Source organism: Cyphomyrmex costatus, unplaced genomic scaffold (genome assembly GCF_001594065.2).
Source record: "Cyphomyrmex costatus isolate MS0001 unplaced genomic scaffold, Ccosl1.0 scaffold160, whole genome shotgun sequence".
Lineage (NCBI taxonomy): Eukaryota > Metazoa > Arthropoda > Insecta > Hymenoptera > Formicidae > Cyphomyrmex > Cyphomyrmex costatus.
Window position 1 is genome coordinate 537,857 of NW_017275610.1, and position 17,724 is coordinate 555,580.

The 17,724-nt window shown below is 31.7% G+C and overlaps 1 protein-coding gene across 1 annotated transcript; it reads left to right on the forward strand.

The window, feature by feature from the left end:
• Positions 1-1,972: 1,972 nt before the first annotated feature.
• polo (Serine/threonine-protein kinase polo) lies at positions 1,973-12,271 on the forward strand. Its single transcript, XM_018536871.1, has 7 exons — positions 1,973-2,192; positions 3,918-4,142; positions 4,213-4,430; positions 6,953-7,248; positions 8,380-8,676; positions 9,565-9,965; positions 11,039-12,271. Exons 1-7 carry the CDS (start codon positions 2,100-2,102, stop codon positions 11,234-11,236), a joined length of 1,728 nt encoding a protein of 575 aa, XP_018392373.1. The 5' UTR covers positions 1,973-2,099; the 3' UTR covers positions 11,237-12,271.
• The last annotated feature ends 5,453 nt before the right edge of the window (positions 12,272-17,724 follow it).

A 17,724-nucleotide genomic window follows, 5' to 3' on the forward strand; every position in this document is an offset into this window, starting at 1 on the left:
TGTAAATTCTGATAAATTCTAAGTTAATTTCTGAAAAAATTTTACAAAATCTGAAATAGTTTAACATATTTTTTATTTATTATACAGTTAATAATATCATTATATCTGTGCAAAAAATGAGGCAAAAGTTATTAAATATATAATAGCGCAACAACATTATTTGAGATATAAAATTTAATAAATTCTTCAAACAATTTCTTTACTACACATAACACACACATCAATACTGAATAATTAACATAAAGCGTTTAACATACAATAATTATTGACGTAAGTAATACCAAAGAGCCATTAATAATTTAAAGTTTTGCGAAAGAAAGACGTAATATCAGTACGAGCCTGAGATTGATCACGTGTTCAATAACGTACTCACGCACGCGCATGACAGTTCGGAAGATTTGTCCATCTAATTCGCAGCATTAAGCGGAAAAAGAAGGATTGATTTGCAAGGACAGCGTGAGTCAATGCACATCATTATTATTCATCTACGCCGCCAACCGCGAGCTCTAACCTCCAATAGCATCAGTATAAATTTACAGTTTATTTAAAGGCTGTATATATAATACATAAAAAATGTATATCAAATTAGTAAATTATTAGGTTGTATTATTGTAATCCTTAATGACGGAATTATACAAGTTCACTATATATAATAAATTTTAATGTATCACGTGTTGTTTTTCTATAAATATATCATTAATTTATTATTATTGTATCTTATAATAATATAAATATTTGATGATTATTTATTACAGGGAACCAGGTTTTATTGACTTTGACCTTAAATAATATTTGATATTGTAATAATCAACATTTTATATGTAAATTATGCGTATATACAGAGTATTTCAAACTCGATGCACCACCTGATGGTAATAGTAGATTCCTGATGAAGTTACTTTGAGACAAAAATTCTAATCCTAAAATGTCGAGTCTATAATAATTTTTAAATTATAGTCATTTAAAGCTAGCAAATTATATACCATTTAAAATTTACGTGTTAGGTGTGATACAACAAAAAGTAAAAGCAAATAGTTGCCTATTGTTAATATTGATATAAATATTATGTAGGCGAAGATGAAATATAATATATAATATTTCTACATTATTGATTTTTATTATATTAAAAAAATATTTTCCTTGGACATTTATACATATATGTGGTATTAGAATTTTCATCTCAGAATGATTAAAATGACTTCTGCCATTAGCAGATGCGATGCAATGATGCGTCGAGTCTGAAATAGCCTATAGATCATTGGACGCGTTCAAACTGGACAAAAGCTGTTACCTATTATGGGCCTTCTACAATAATGCCAAGTTCACCCTGGATGGGATGGGCGATGAACGACGAGCGATATCCAATAAAAGCTTTGCTTTAGCTCACACGACGATGTAAAGCAGAGTTCTTATTGGTTATTGCTCGTCGCGCATCGCTCATCGCGCCTAGTGTGAACTAGGCATAAAGAGACGCATAAAGTATTGGCATAAAGTATTCAATTAAAAAAAGAACATACTTCTTGCAAGCGGTCTCAAATTACGAAAGAGAAATCGTGTTAAGTGAGGTCGATGACCGCACGGTGGCGCGCGCTCGCTCCCGCCGAGCCACGTGACCCAGCCGGCGCGCGCGGCGATTGGTTGGCCGTGCGTCATTTAAACCAGCGAGCCGTTGCACGTCTTTCGCGACGGTGAGTGCTAGGCGGTTTGAATTGAACAGAAGTACGGTGAGCAGTGAGTTCAGTGGGTGTTCCTGCGGTACGGTAGCGTGTCCGTGTTCACGGCCGTTCGCTCTTCTTTTCCTCTTCCCATTGCATCCTCACCACGGTTCTATTTCTCACATTACAACACGGAGGAACGATTGAGAACCGATCAACCGGCATAACGTGAGTCGTCTATCAGTCGTTGAAGTATATAGGATACGCGCGGTTCTTTGCCGGCCGGTAACGTGATTTTGGAGGGGCGAAGCCGCAGATCGGGATCCACGACAGTGGCAGCGGCAAGACGTGTCTGACAGCCACGCGGCATCATCGAGTGATATCACCACATTTGACGGTGATAACGACAGCGGGTCTGTTTACCATTGTGATTGCATCGATTGCATGATGTCGAATGAGGAGGAGAGTACTATACCGAACGTAATATACGACGCGAACACCGGCAAGAGTTACATGAAGGGCCGGTTCTTTGGAAAGGTAATGAGCGATCACTGCGCCTTGAGCTGTTCGCCTTCCCCTTGACCTTGCTCACTCGGGATAGGATTACGTTTGTGCGTTTTTGTTGTACGACAGATTTTTCAAGCCTGTTGATTGGCCATAAGATCCGAGAATCTCTGTTTTGCAGCCAAAACAGACATGAAAAATTTTATCGTACGACAAAAATGTGCAAATGTAATCTTATTCTCATACTATCATGTTCTTCGCAATTTCCGCGACATGCGTATACATATATATATATATATATATACACCCATACACACGTGTAAACATGGTACTTCGGCGCCCAACACTTGTTGCACTCGTACCGAGGACGCGATTCGTACAAAGAGACGTGGGATGATTTAATTGTAAAAGAACGTTGAAACGTCACGTTTGTTTCAACTTCAGAGATTTCAGAAATAGTTTGTATTAAAAATTACTCTTCAACTTGTCTATGACTATTTTTACTAATTCGGGTTATTTTTTTAGAGAAGACACAGCTGACAAACTTTCTGTCTTTCTTGGTATTTAATAAATAATAAAGATAGGAATTATTTATGTTTCTCGAAAGGAATGCAATCTCATATTAATTACTTTAATCTTGGTTTAACTTATCTATTTTTTGTCTCTTTCTAGTTCTAACATTGGAAAAGAGATAAAGAGTAAGCCAAGGTCTTAAATTAAGATTAAAGTTAATTTACCTTGGTAGATATTGACATTACAAAATTCAGGAAATTTTATAGAGAAATAATTAAGTAATCTTCTCTAATCTAAGAATTACAATACAAAAAATTAATTAAACCGAAATTAAAATTTATTTACATTGGTAAAATTAATATTAGAAAACTGAGGAAGTTTCATTAAGGATTGCTTAAATGTGTTTCTTATTGTTAAAAAATTAAAGTTTTTAAATTATATCTTTTTTTATTATATGTGGAGCTTTTTTTTTTTACGAAAGCTGTACTCATACACTGTTATAATTGGTTGCGTTTAGCAGACGCAACAGTTTTACAATTGTTTTATGATTCTTCGTTGAGATAGGACTATTCCTTTAGATCTAAAAGTATAATCCAATCAGCGAGACGAATCATAAAATGGTTGAGTAAAACTATTGAGTCTGCTGAATGCAGCCATTGAGTGTTTTGAAAAGTGCTTTTAATTTGGACATCTTATTTTATTACTGTTACATGTATTACATATAAATATATAAGATATTATACATAAGCATAATTTATATATATACATAAAAATATATATACATAAAAATATATATACATAAAAATATTTACTGTGTAATTAAGATTATATACACATATACGTAAATTACAATATTGTGTCTATTCCATATAGCAATCGTCCTAGTTTTTCTTTTATTTTAAATTATACTACTTTTCGGGTACTAAATCTTTTAAAGACTCTAGAGTTTATGTTAAAATTTAGAGTGAAAAATTCTGTTTATAATTTTATGTATCATATGGTAAGATTTTAACATCACAGAAAGATCAGAGTACATGTATAAAATATTTGTTGAATTATATACGTATATTAAAATATGTAGCATAAGTGAATAGAATTTTATCTTTTGAATTTCTTTTAGTTATAAATAATTAAAATATTATTATTTATTTATTTATTTTTTTTAAATTTATCTTTTCCTTTCTTTTTTTAAATAATTTTTATAAGTTTTATTCTTTATTTGATTTTATGTCCATTACTCCATAGGGTGGCTTTGCAAAATGTTACGAAATCACAGAGTCAAAGTCTCACCATGTATTCGCGGGGAAAATCGTGCCAAAGTCACTGATGGCAAAAAGCAATCAGAGAGAGAAAATGACACAGGAGATTGCGATTCACCAGAGCTTGAGTCACAGACACATCGTTGGCTTTCACGGCTTCTTCGACGATAGCAATAATATTTACATCATCCTGGAACTCTGTCGCAAGAGGGTATAGCAGTACTTACTTTGCAAGTATCAAGTGCCAATTATGATAGTCTTATAATGGTTTAATGTTGTAGTCGATGATGGAACTGCACAAGCGCAGGAAAGCGCTGTCGGAATGCGAAACACGATACTTCATGAAGCAAATTTTAGAAGGAGTTTTTTATCTGCACCAGCACAGAATAATTCACAGGGATTTAAAATTAGGTAATTTGTTTTTAAACGATGATTTGCAAGTCAAGATTGGTGATTTCGGATTAGCAACCAGATTGGAGCACGACGGTGAACGGAAAAAGTAATTATTATTTTTAAATACATCAGTTATAATAAATGTGTCATCTCTGTTGCTATAAATAATTTTATTAACGCTAAATTTAGAAAAATTAAATTATATTTTATTTATTTTTAAGTTCTCTCTATTTTATTTTTAAAATTTTTAAATTTAAATAAATGTTGGTAAAGTTTTAATGTGTACTCTATGTTTTGATGAGATTTTTACATGCTAAAAGTAAATTAATTTTATTATAATTATTTATTATAATTACATAACTAATACGAAGCCTATAACAGTCTAACTGAATCTTAGTTATTTATATATAATTTCGCGTGAATTTATATATTAATATATGTGGGTATGTTAAGTTAGCACCCCAACTATAGTACTCAGGAGTTCTGATTAGAGTTCCCACTTCCTTTTGACGAGACGAAGAGGAGTTCCCTATAGTTAATAACAAGAGTTCCGCTCAATAAACATTTTTTTTACATTTTTTAAAAATGGGGTGCTAACTTTTTATCGAATTTCGAGGTGGAATAGTTCTGAGCAGCTTAATAGATTTAATTTGCGATTGCCTAGAGTTCCTGATATGTAAAAAAAATTTTCGAATATTAAAAAAAAAATTAAAAATTTTTGAAAAATTAATTTTTAGATACAATAGTTCTGATGATAATTTCTGCTTCTTTTTGACAATACGAAGAGTTCTCTATGATTTTTAATGACATATGCGCTTAATAATCATTTTTTAATAATTTTTTAAAAATGGGGTGCTAACTTTTTAACGAAATTCAAGGTCGCATAGTTCTAATCAGCTTAACAGAAGTATTTTGTGAATACCTAGAGTTCTTGATACATAACAAACATTTTTGAAGAATAATGAAGTTCAAAAAAAAATAGTAGAAATCTTTGAAAATTTTTTTGAGAGTACCGAGTAGTTCTGAGTTGCGTTTCTTATAGTACTCGACAAGTTCTATCGAAAATTATAAGGTTAAAAAGCGATTGGACCAACGGTTTGCAAGATACAGCGACATTTGTCGGAAGATCAACAATTTTTAGAGTATATCTCGGAAACCGTTGGTCCAATCGCTTTGAGCCCTGATACTTTTCGACAGAACTCGCCGAGAACTGTCCAGAACTCCGATCAGAACTACTCGGTACTCCCAAAAAATTTCAACTTCAAATTTTTTTTCCAAGTCCCACGTCGGAAAATTTTTTGAGAGTACCGAGTAGTTCTGAGTAGTGTTTCTTAAAGTTCTCGACGAGTTCTATCGAAAACGGTCAGGTGAAAAAGCGATTGGACCAACGGTTTGTAAGATACAGCGACATTTGTTAAATTTGTAAGATCATACAATTTTTAAATAAGTATATCTCAGAAACCATTGGTCCAATCGCTTTGAACCCTCATACTTTTCGACAGAACTCGTCGAGAACTGTCCAGAACTCCAAACAGAACTACTCGGTACTCCCAAAAAATTTTTGATCAAAAATTCTTTTCAAAGTCCCACGTCGGAAAATTTTTTGAGAGTACCGAGTAGTTCTGATCAGAGTTCTGGACAGTTCTCGGCGAGTTCTGTCGAAAATTGTAAGGTGAAAAAGCGATTGGACCAACGGTTTCCGAGATATACTCACTCTAAAAATTGTTGATCTTCCGACAAATGTCGCTGTATCTTGCAAACCGTTGGTCCAATCGCTTTTTCACCTTATAATTTTCGATAGAACTCGTCGAGTACTATAAGAAACGCAACTCAGAACTACTCGGTACTTTCAAAAAAATTTTCAAAGATTCCACTATTTTTTTTTAAACTTTATTATATTTCAAAAATGTTTTTTATATATCAAGAACTCTAGGTATTCACAAAATAGTTCTGTTAAGCTGATCAGAACTATGAGACCTTGAATTTCGCTAAAAAGTTAGCACCCCACTTTTTCAAAATTATTAAAAAATGATTATTAAGCACATATATCATTAAAAATCATAGAGAACTCTTCGTATCGTCAAAAAGAAGCAGGAGTTATCATCAGAACTACTGTATCTAAAAATTAATTTTTCAAAAATTTTTAATTTTTTTTTTAATATTCGAAAATTTTTTTTACATATCAGGTACTCTAGGCAATCGCAAATTGAAGCTATTAAGCCGCTCAGAACTATTCCACCTCGAAATTCGATAAAAAGTTAGCACCCCATTTTTTCAAAATGTAAAAAAAACAGTTTATTGAGCGGAACTCTTGTTATTAACTATAGGGAACTTTTCGTCTCGTCAAAAGGAAGTGGGAACTCTAATCAGAACTCCTGAGTACTATAGTTGGGGTGCTAACTTAACATACCCAATACAATTTTTCTAAACTGCGCCGAGCAATTGTCGGTCTTGAAACGCAACTCTAATACACTACCACAGTACTATCACGAATTAAATCCAACTAGACTGTTATAGTTTTCGATTCGTATTAGTTATTACATTGACGGTCCTTTAAAAATTTAATATTATAATTATACACAAAATTTTGTTACATCATTTGATTGGTGAAAATCGAAATTTTTAAAGGACTGTTTGCGGTACTCCAAATTACATCGCACCAGAAGTGCTCACAAAAATCGGACACTCTTATGAGGCTGACATATGGAGTATTGGTTGTATAATGTATACTCTACTTGTCGGCAAGCCGCCTTTCGAGACATCGAGTCTGAAAGAGACGTATTCAAGGATCAAACAAGTGCAGTATAAGACACCGCAACATATTGGTAAACCTGCCATGAATATGGTGGCAAACATGTTACAATTGAATCCTTCAAAACGTCCGTCCGTTGTCAAACTAATGAAAGATACATTCTTTACTTCTGGTAAGACATCAATGTTTTAATTAAAATCAAATTATTTAATGTAGGTGGTTTTGCAATGCAATTCTGTCAATTATATAACAGACTTGTGTGTGTGATAAAATAAATTATATTATTTCTTATTGTAATGTTAATTTTCTATAATTTAAATTTGTTAGTAATAATTAAACAGCAGCATGAAAGCCAACATAGAATATTTTTTTGCGCACACAACTTTATATAATTAAAACCTATAATAATAACAAATATATAATAATAAGTCGATTTGATCTTACTATAGTCATCCTTAATATTTTAAATTAAAATTTAAAAAAATACATTAATTATATAGTGTGATTGCTGTCTTACCCATGCTTAAGGTTTTTTCGTTGATTATTACTTGTTGAAAATAAATTTAAAGAACTTTTGATAATTATGATTAATATACAGGAATCTTATAATAATAAAATCAATTAAGACTCCTTATAATTCAAAAACAAATTGGAGAAAATGAAGGGCAATAGGAGTCGGACGCAGAAAACATCATGCAATTAAACAACACCACTAATAAAAAAATTAGTTTGTTTCTTTGAAGAAGGCTAAGAAGTTAACTGAAACATGTAATAGCGCTATTATAATAAAAGAGCGTTATTCGAATAAATGATTTTTATCACTTATTAGTGGTATTTTTTAATAGTGCGATGTCTTCTGCGCCCGGTTCCTATTGTCCTTTATTATTCTCTCCAGTTTATTTTTGTAATATATAGGACTTATTTTGTGTTTTTATCTTAAAAACTGTTATTAGTTTAAAAGAATTTTGGTGCATCAATTTAAAAGAGTTTTGGTTATTTGCGATCACAATATGGCAAACATTCAAATGAAATTCGATATAGCATATGTGAGGACTGCACTAATAATGACAAGAAAAATTGAGTTAGTAATGATGATGACCGATAATACGATCAATTTCCAAAAAATGAAATTATCAAATTAGCGATGTAAGCGTCATAATTGTAATCATACATTTGGTTAATTTAATACTCTCTCTCTCTCTCTCTATTCAATTGATGTAGCCTTTTTAATTTTAATTCCAAATATTAAGGTTGACCTAACACAGAAAAATTGTAACGTTTATGACATCTGTTATTATTGTAGGATACTTGCCAACGAGTTTGCCACTTTCATGTCTTACAATGGCACCACGTTTGGATATGCTCGAATCACACTGCAATCGTAAACCACTCGGTGAAATGAACCTCAACGGTTACACGGAGCAAGACATTCTTTCCTGTCGAGTGCCGAGCAGCCCATCACGAAAAACTAAACCTAATAGTGAAATCGCTGAGCCACAAAGAGTCAACCTCGATATCAGGAAGATGCTTCAGACGTTGAAAGAGCAGATAGGTTCCGTGTTGAGAACTAAGCCTGCTAGGGAGTCAGTTTCTTCAGCAGGTATGTTAAAATTCTCTTGTTCTATATTAATTTTTGAGATTTATATCATATAATGTAACGTTTTGGATCACGGGTCTTTCTTCAACTTATATAGAAGAAACGCAATGTTATATATATACTATTATATATATATATATATACAATTGTGTATATATATATACTATTGTATATGTAGATACATTATTTGTTACTCAAAGGTAAATGTATAAAAACCGAGACCAAAATTACAAAAAATTGTGAAGTTTATTTACGTGTATTTTTCAATAACCTCTTGCACATACGCCCGACGATGATGCGTGCGCTTCTGATTGTCATTATACAATAGATGGTGCCACTATAGACTTTTAGCTTACTGACCTTCATATTACACATTGCCTATATAATGATTCTTAACAAAATAGAAATAAATAAATATCTTAAAATAATAAATATCTGTAATATTCAACATACATATTTTCCTTATCAAAGTTAACGTCTTTCATTCTGAGTACGGGAAAAATCTTAAAATATTTATGTCTATGAAAACTTTGTATATTTTGTAATTTTAACTGTAAATATTAGAAAAATGTCTTAAAAATAAGACGCTTTGCCTTCAATATTTTGAATGCAAAGTGCCTTATTTCTTTGACCTTATAGAATATGCAAAATATATTTATATGATAGTTCTTAAATTTCTCAAGAATATATTTATATGATCATATTAAAAATCCTAAGCAGTTCCTTTTTAGATAGATTCCTAATACATGGATACTCCTAATACATGGAATGCGCTGTATATATGTATATACAAAACCTACACAAAACAACTGGAATTAATTATAGTTCTTGTATTCAGTATTATTGTAGTCAAAATATAAAATTGTTATAAAAATCTTTGAAAATTTGCAGACGAATTGACTGATCCGGCAGCGCAACCTGTGATTTGGATCAGCAAGTGGGTGGACTACTCGGACAAGTACGGTTTCGGGTATCAATTGTCTGATGATAGCGTCGGCGTGATGTACAACGATGGCACACGATTGATTATGATGGCGAATGGTTACAATATTCACTACATCAATCGTGAGGGCGATGAGTTGTATTACACGGTCAAGGAGTATCCTGCCAGTCTCGAAAAGAAAATGAAACTGATGAACTTCTTTTTGAAATACATGAATGAGCACCTGATGAAGGCAGGTGGCTCTATTGCAGTGAAACAGAGTGACTCTCTTTCTAGAATACCTTATATACATCAGTGGTTTAGGACTCAGACAGCTGTGGTAATGCAACTGACCAATGGCACAGTACAAGTAAGTGTTAATCAATTTTTATGAAAGTAAATATGTGTATATGTGTGCGTGTGTGTATATACATATACGTACATGTAAAAAGATGAAATAAAAATGATTAATTGTTAAATTATGAATACATTACTATTAAGAAGGATGATTACTATTAAGAAGGATGATTACTATTAAGAAGATGACTAAGCATATATTGCTTATTGTTCTCGAAATAAATTATAATCTCAACACTTTCACTCTAAATTTTTACTTTTTTGAATTTCTTATAAAGCATGGTTGAGATAAAGATCAAACTCAAAACTTTGATCCGAAACAAATTGATTGCATCTATATGAAGTTATGTGTCACTTTCTATATAATTATTATTATCTATTGCACTTATTGAAAAATAATATAATGTGATGACTTATTATTTTTATTTTATTTTTGTTTTTTAATTTTTTACAATTTTCATTTTTGTTTTGCAATAAAATGCGTTATATTTTTCTTTGGACAATTTAAAATTTATGTATTTTTATGTATTTTAACATATTTTAACGGGATGCTGAAGGCTATATTACCGATAAAACTAACGCTTTTGACGTTTTTGTTCCTGTCTTTCTTCATAATATGTAGTTTCGTAGAATAAAAATTTTTTTTTTCACGATTTAAATATTCGGACTAATGTACCTGGTGTATTTTGTGTCCAAAACTGAAAAAAGTATGAAATCATAGATTTCTTTATTCGTTTAACCTCAGTATGCCGACCAACGCTGAAGATAAAATGGATAAAGAAATCTGTAATTTTATATTTTTTCCGGCTTTAGACACAATATAGACCAGGGACAAATACATTAGCATGAATATTTAAATCGTGGAAGAGGAATTTGTATTCTGCGAAACTATTATGAAAAAATTAGACAGGAACGAAAACGTCAAAAACGCTAGTTTTATCGATAATACAGACGGGTCTAGCATCACCTTAAACAGCGAGAGAACATAATTCACATTTAATAGCATTCTTGTTATTGATATGTTATAAATTTTATATTGTGTTGCTCTTGCTCCGAGATAAATAAAACTATTTATTTACTTCTCAGATCAACTTCCTGGATCATGCAAAGATCATTATGTGTCCATTGATGACTGCAGTTACCTACATCGATCATGACAAAAACTTCAAGACTTACAGATTCCAGACCATTCAGGAAAATGGTTGTTGTAAAGGATTGGCGGATAATTTGTTGTACGCATACGAGAAGATTAAACTGATGCTGCAGAATTCTCAAGCTCGATAAAAAAAAAAAATCATGTATGCCAGGGAAAAACGAGAAAGAAGAAAAACACCAAGTGCCGTGCCTCTCTTAGCACTATAAATTTAGAGGAAGCCAACATTTATGTATTTATTTTCTGATAGCGCTGTTTTATAACGAAAAAGAGAGAAAGAAAGAGAAAAAGAGAGACATATTGATAGATAAAGAAGAAGGGAGTGTATGTGAGAGAGAGGAGAGAGAGAGAAAGAGAGAAAGATAGGTGAATAAAAGTCATGATCATGATTTTTTCTTTGCCTAATTTTTATACAGACGTATAGAATTTTACTAGGCGATTTTTTTCTTTCTTTTTTTTTTAATCATTTACGAGAGAGAGAGAGAGAGAGAGAAAGAGAGGACCAATCGCGCTAAACCAAGGCTATCAAGGCTAAACATTTCGCGAAAAGACATCCTACCGTTATTAGATATGTCGCATGTATTGCTTAAAGTCAATTGATTGAATGTCCTTGACTTTCCGTCTATTTTCAACGACTGAAATCGCGATTTCTAAAATCTCAGTTAATTTCTACTAATGTTTATAATCCCAAACTAAAACTCTTATTTATATATTCATCATAGAATTCAGCCTATTGCCTTTCTATTAGGGATCTTTTGAGAAATCATCATTGAGAGATTTGTAATGAGAGATCGCTTAGATCACAGGTACTCTGCTCTGACTTTGCAAGTGAATCAAATTTGATCCAGAAATTTAGCACTGTGTTTATCATAAAGAAAAGGAAAAAAAAGGAACGGCGCGGTGGTGTATGTGGGAATCGTGATTCGACTGTGAGTGGTGCAATCTAACGTCTGATTTCATTGTCATAATTGAGATAAGAGATCTGCAAAGGCTAGTCCTGTGACTGACGCAGTGTTTATTCTTCGCTTCTGAAGATTTGCTAAGGGCTTACACGCGAATCCGTTCGAAGCAGTGCGACTTGGACCACCTAACGATTGACAATCTCCAAACAATAGTTAAATTGTAGTAACGACAGTGTGTAAATTTAGGCGCGTTTATCAAAAATGTTCGAGACTGTTCCAAACGAATTTTGACTTGTTTATGGCTTAAATGTTGCAGTTGTGATGTATCAGTAATCGAAAATATGTTAATCATTTCAAGGAATTTAGGAATAACAAATGACAAATAAATTACATCGTGATTATTTCTTTTTCACTATTTCATTTATAGACACTTCACGTATTCAATAAAGTAAAGCCTGTGGTACACGATGCTTGTTTTCTTGCTAGATTGCTAACTGGATTCAATTCTTATCACCGTACTGCGATACTGACAAAAATTCTAATTCAGCTAACAATTCAGCAGGAAAACAAACATCGTGTGCCACTGACTTGATATATCGGTCAATTTAGGTCTATAAAAAAAATATAGTTTTTGTACACATCCCGCTTATGTGCAGAAATACTTGCTATTCATGTCGGATTCTTGCACACACTCATATAAAGGTAATTTCTACAAAATGAGTTGCGAAAGTACTTTTTATAGATCATTTTTGATTCCTAATCTAAGCTGCACTTTGCCAAAAAGGCAGAGATGTAATATTGTAATTTCCTAATATAGAGGATATTTGTGTTTCTATGTTCTTGTTTTATAGTAAAAGAAAAGTAAATATGGATAAACCGCTTAGAGAGACTCTATTGAGAAATTACAATATTGCATTTCTGCCTTTTTGACAACAATGCGTAGTTTAAATTAGGAATCGAAGATGGTTTCTAAAAAGTACTTTCGAAATTTATTTCGTGGAAATTACCTTTATATCATGTATGCGAGAATTGAGCAGGAATAATAACGATTATCTCTATTAGCTTGTTAAAACTCGCTAAGATCAGATATCATACGTTAAATAGTGATTAATTCGTTCAGAAGTTATGTAAAATCAAAAAAGAAATGTGTAAAAAAATGGATTAATTGATTACGGTCAAGAAATTCATTGAGCGATTTTCCACATTGCTTCGATCGGTTAGAAACATTTGGAAGAATTAATTATATAACGGAGTTAATTATATAAAGTTAGTTTGTACATGATTATTTTGCCTGATAAAGATGATTATACAAAAACTATATTTATTTTATAAACCTAAACTGACCATTGTATTAACTAAATAATTAAATTGATGCGCGTATAAATGCGGTGTGTTGTAAGATCATTTGTAATATTAGATTGTTATAGATGATAATTCCGTTTTTATAAGATTATTGTAACATTGAGTCGGCGCGTGTGCGTGCGGGCGTTACGAGAGTTTTTGTATCTTTTTCAATAAACGCGTAGTATTGAGTTTGATCTAGAAAATTGATTAATATAATAGAATAACAGATTTCTAATAATTACAAATCGACACATCTAATATATGAACAGGGTTGCCACAAATCAGGGAAATGTCAGGGAATTTGTAAAATGCGCCAGGAAAGTTAGAAAAAGTCAGGGATTTAGCACACTTGTCAGAGAAATTGTAAGACTTTTAGCTGAACTTCGTCGGGCTTTACGCTCTGCCATCATTTTTCTTGACAACCTTTTTTTTTGGAAGTCGATTTCTGAATATGAAACCCTCGATTTATGTACAATTATTGGGAAGACCGAGGAACATTGCAAAGTATGAATGATTCTGGGTCAGGGAAAAATCTCAAAATTCCGTCAGTAAATCAGGGAAATGTCAGGCGATTTTACGGTTGCAAATTTGTGGCAACCCTGATGAAGGAAACTCTAGAATGATTGAGAAGTCTCGGAAAAAAAATGAAGTTCCGAATACTCGCGGATCTTAAGATACAAAGTGTTGATGGTATTTAAGTAGCCGGGATTTGTAGGTTTTCTCGATGATCTAGATCTCTTTTCAATTCTAAAATTGGAAAGAGATGAGGAATAAATTAAACCTCTTAAGAGTTAACCGTGAATTGTGAAACTGGTCCTAAGGACAGAATTCATAGACGCGTTGCTCAAGCTTCGAGATGGTCTTGAGCTAGATTTAAGCCGTCATCAACCAATTAGACAACCGTATTAGCGACTTGACGTTACTTGAAATTAAGAACAGATTATAATCTAAAAGATCAAAGGATTATTAATGCGAGATTGTAGTTTATTTTATGCCAAGAAAGCGACAGAAACTTTCGTATTCGAATTCTTATATAGGGACTGAACGAGAAAAGAAGAATATGCTATTTTCGTGTAACGAAATTAATCCAAGTATAATGATGAAAACGATAACAATAATTATTAAGTGTCACTCGAAAGAAATAATGTTAGTTTAACAAATGATGTTACGTTATTTTAAGTTTAGATATATAAAAATGCGTCTTGGGCGAGGGACAATTATATATACATAATTAGTTAATACATTAAGATTAACAAATTAATATAAGTAGATGTATATAAAAAAAAGAGTAGGTAGATATGCCATAATAAATGATGTGCTCATGAGCAAGAATTAATTTACGTTTAGACAAAAATTGTTAGGATAATATTTTTACGATGCATTAATATACATATATAACTGTTTTGAAAAGAGTACGGTATAGAAATAAACTGTTTTTCCTTTTTTAAATGCAAGTCATTTTTTGTGTGTATGGTGCTTTTGCGGCTGTCACACATTTGGTTTGTTAATTAAATGGAATTTAGCGATTTTTTAATATTTCGCATCAAAATATTAAAAAAATTTTTTAATGATCGGAATTATTATTTATAAAATGATGATATATTAATCGCTAATAATAGATACTTTCCAGTTAATAATAACATATAAAAAATTTAAAAAATTATTAAATTTTTTTGAAAAAATTCATATTCACGATACGTCTTTTGTCCTTGTTCATCAAATAAAAAAAAAGTCGAAGATAAATGATGCATTATACTAATTATAATACGTGAAACGAAATGCACTTTTAGAATGATTTTTCTAACAAACGCGCGTTTTCTGTCAGTTTTACACATATGTAGATACTGCTGACCATTTGACTGCTTAAACAGATTCGCATTTAAATGAAATGTAGAAATGTATTATAATTTTTTTATTTTTATCTGCCCGAAAGGAAATTTTTTACTGAAGTTCTAATGAATATATAATAAAATGTTGCTAAATTGCATATTGAGATCTGTATTAGTTAACCCATTTTTAGTATTATTTTATTAAGATCCATTAACAATTCAATATGGAATATTAAGATTATAAAGAATTTAGTAAACATCAAAATAAAAATCAATGAACGCAATAAATTTAATACTGAGTTATTCATATTGTAGGGACTATTATAATTTAATGACTATTATTTAAAGATATCTTGCGGACTGTGTCAAAGGAACGTCTCATTATGTTCTATCCATGATAATTCGATTTGTGTGATGTAATAAGTTTATATTTTGATGGTAAGAAATCAAAGAATTATTGAATGCAAGATTATATTTCGTACGGTTTATCAATGGAAAGAAGTCTGACGACGATTCTTAAATTTAAATACATATTGTATTTGAAGTGATTATTCCTTTCGTATGAGACCAACGCGATGATTTATCAACCATCGATAATGGAAGTATTCCAATGAAAGACATCGATACAAATTCGTTCGTTTTCAGTAAATGAAGAACAACTTTTTTGTTGATATATACTTTACTTAGATAAAAATCGACCCTTTTTTTATATTCTTTTTTTAGTACTTTAATACTTTGTACAAGTAACTACACGATAAAATTTATTTTTTTTTTTATGAACTTTTATTATTGACTGCGGGACAAATCAACTTGTCTTTTATTATCCGAACGTTTTATTGATCGGTGGCGATCGAATTCACTTATATAGGCTCGATTTTACTAATATATAATAAGGTTAATTTTAAACTTGGTTCAATTTACTCTTTTTCATTTTTTAATTTCAGGAATTAGATAAACCGATAAACAATAAGTTAACCGCACATTGGTGGAATCGGGTTTCAGTTAGAGAAATGTATAGTTTGTTTCAAATCATTGGTTGTTAAACTACAAAATTGATGAAATTTTTATTATAGAATTTATGAATTATATTTATCCTCCACTTTTTAAAGTGATTATTTTATGAAACTAATAATAATGAGAATCATGCTCAATAATTTCACATAGCACTTAGAAACATAATAATAAAACAATCTATTTTTATATTTTTGTATTGTTTTTGTGATGACATACAGTGACATGTACAGTCTTAATAATGTAAAATACTTAAATCCGACTCGATTCAAACGTCTTTGAAAAGAGCACTATATAGTTAACTTGAAAATGGCGGACGATGGTGTCTTAAACTATTGAGGGACTGTACAGGGCCGTCAGATGAAAACGGCAGGGGATCGTGTCACACGTCACGTGTCGCTACGGGGTTAACCAATGGACATGCACGCAGCTGTGCACAGTGCCAGTGCACTCCGATTTGTTCTTATGTTGCGGCACTACTCCGGCCTCCGGCAATCAAGCACACTACCACAGTGAGCACAGTCGATGAACGACCTTTGGTTAGAGTGAATGTTATTTTACTTTGGTTTCGTTCGTCATCGCCATTGTCGAATCGTCACGCGGGCCGAGATACGTTATGGGATCCTGATAGTATACGTGAATACTCTCGTCCAAAGGCAGCAAGTGGATCTTAACCGCAAGGTGAGTCCTCTTGCGAATCTTGCGAATATGACTTTTATGTCTACTGATTTTATCGACCATCGGGCGGCTCGGATTCGGATTATATTATATAATAAAAGAGCGGGCGCGTGCACATTTTTCGATGACGTCCTCTTTGTTCGTAACGGCAAGAGAAGCCGGAACGCGAAAAGAGTCGCGTGAATGTGACGTATCGAACGATCCTTTGACCTTTACTTACACGATTAAGATGTAATACGTCATCTGATATTATCTTTCTGCTTCCTTGTTTTAAGTTTAGAGATATCTCTTAAATTTTCCCGATTTCCATTTCGTGCACATTAATGTTTTATTACCTTCGTAAATATGTGGATGCATAACATATATAAATTGCATATGATAGTGTGATTAATATATTGCAAAATATATCGATATTTATGTGTATATACATATACGAATAATGTGAGTGTGAACAATATTACACATATACGTATTATATACATGTATATGTATATATATAAATATGTGAACAATATAATGTATTATATATACAATGTATTGTATTATATATTATGTTATATTATATTATATTATTTACCCAGATAACACACAGAGAGTGCAGAAAGAATCTTATAAAAATTCAGTCTTGTCATCACTTCTGAATTCATTTTCAAATGTAAAAATTTTTTTCTGTAAAGTTCTAAAAAGAATTCTTTTTGCACAGGTTTATGTGAAAATAAACTCAGAATTGATGATATACATATAACTGAACTTTTTCTGATTTTTTTGCTGTAATATTTGGATTATATACCATATATACACGCTTGTGTGTGTGTGTGTGTGTGTGTGTGTGTGTGTGTGTGTGTGTGTGTGTGT

What these genes read in the sequence shown, in the direction of transcription:
- polo (XM_018536871.1), top strand. Translation starts at nt 2,100, where the DNA reads ATGATGTCGAATGAGGAGGAGAGTACTATACCGAACGTAATATACGAC. An exon ending in TGGAACTCTGTCGCAAGAGG is followed by an intron (nt 4,143 to 4,212) that starts GTATAGCAGTAC and finishes TTAATGTTGTAG; the next exon opens with TCGATGATGGAACTGCACAA. An exon ending in TGACCAATGGCACAGTACAA is followed by an intron (nt 9,966 to 11,038) that starts GTAAGTGTTAAT and finishes TTTACTTCTCAG; the next exon opens with ATCAACTTCCTGGATCATGC.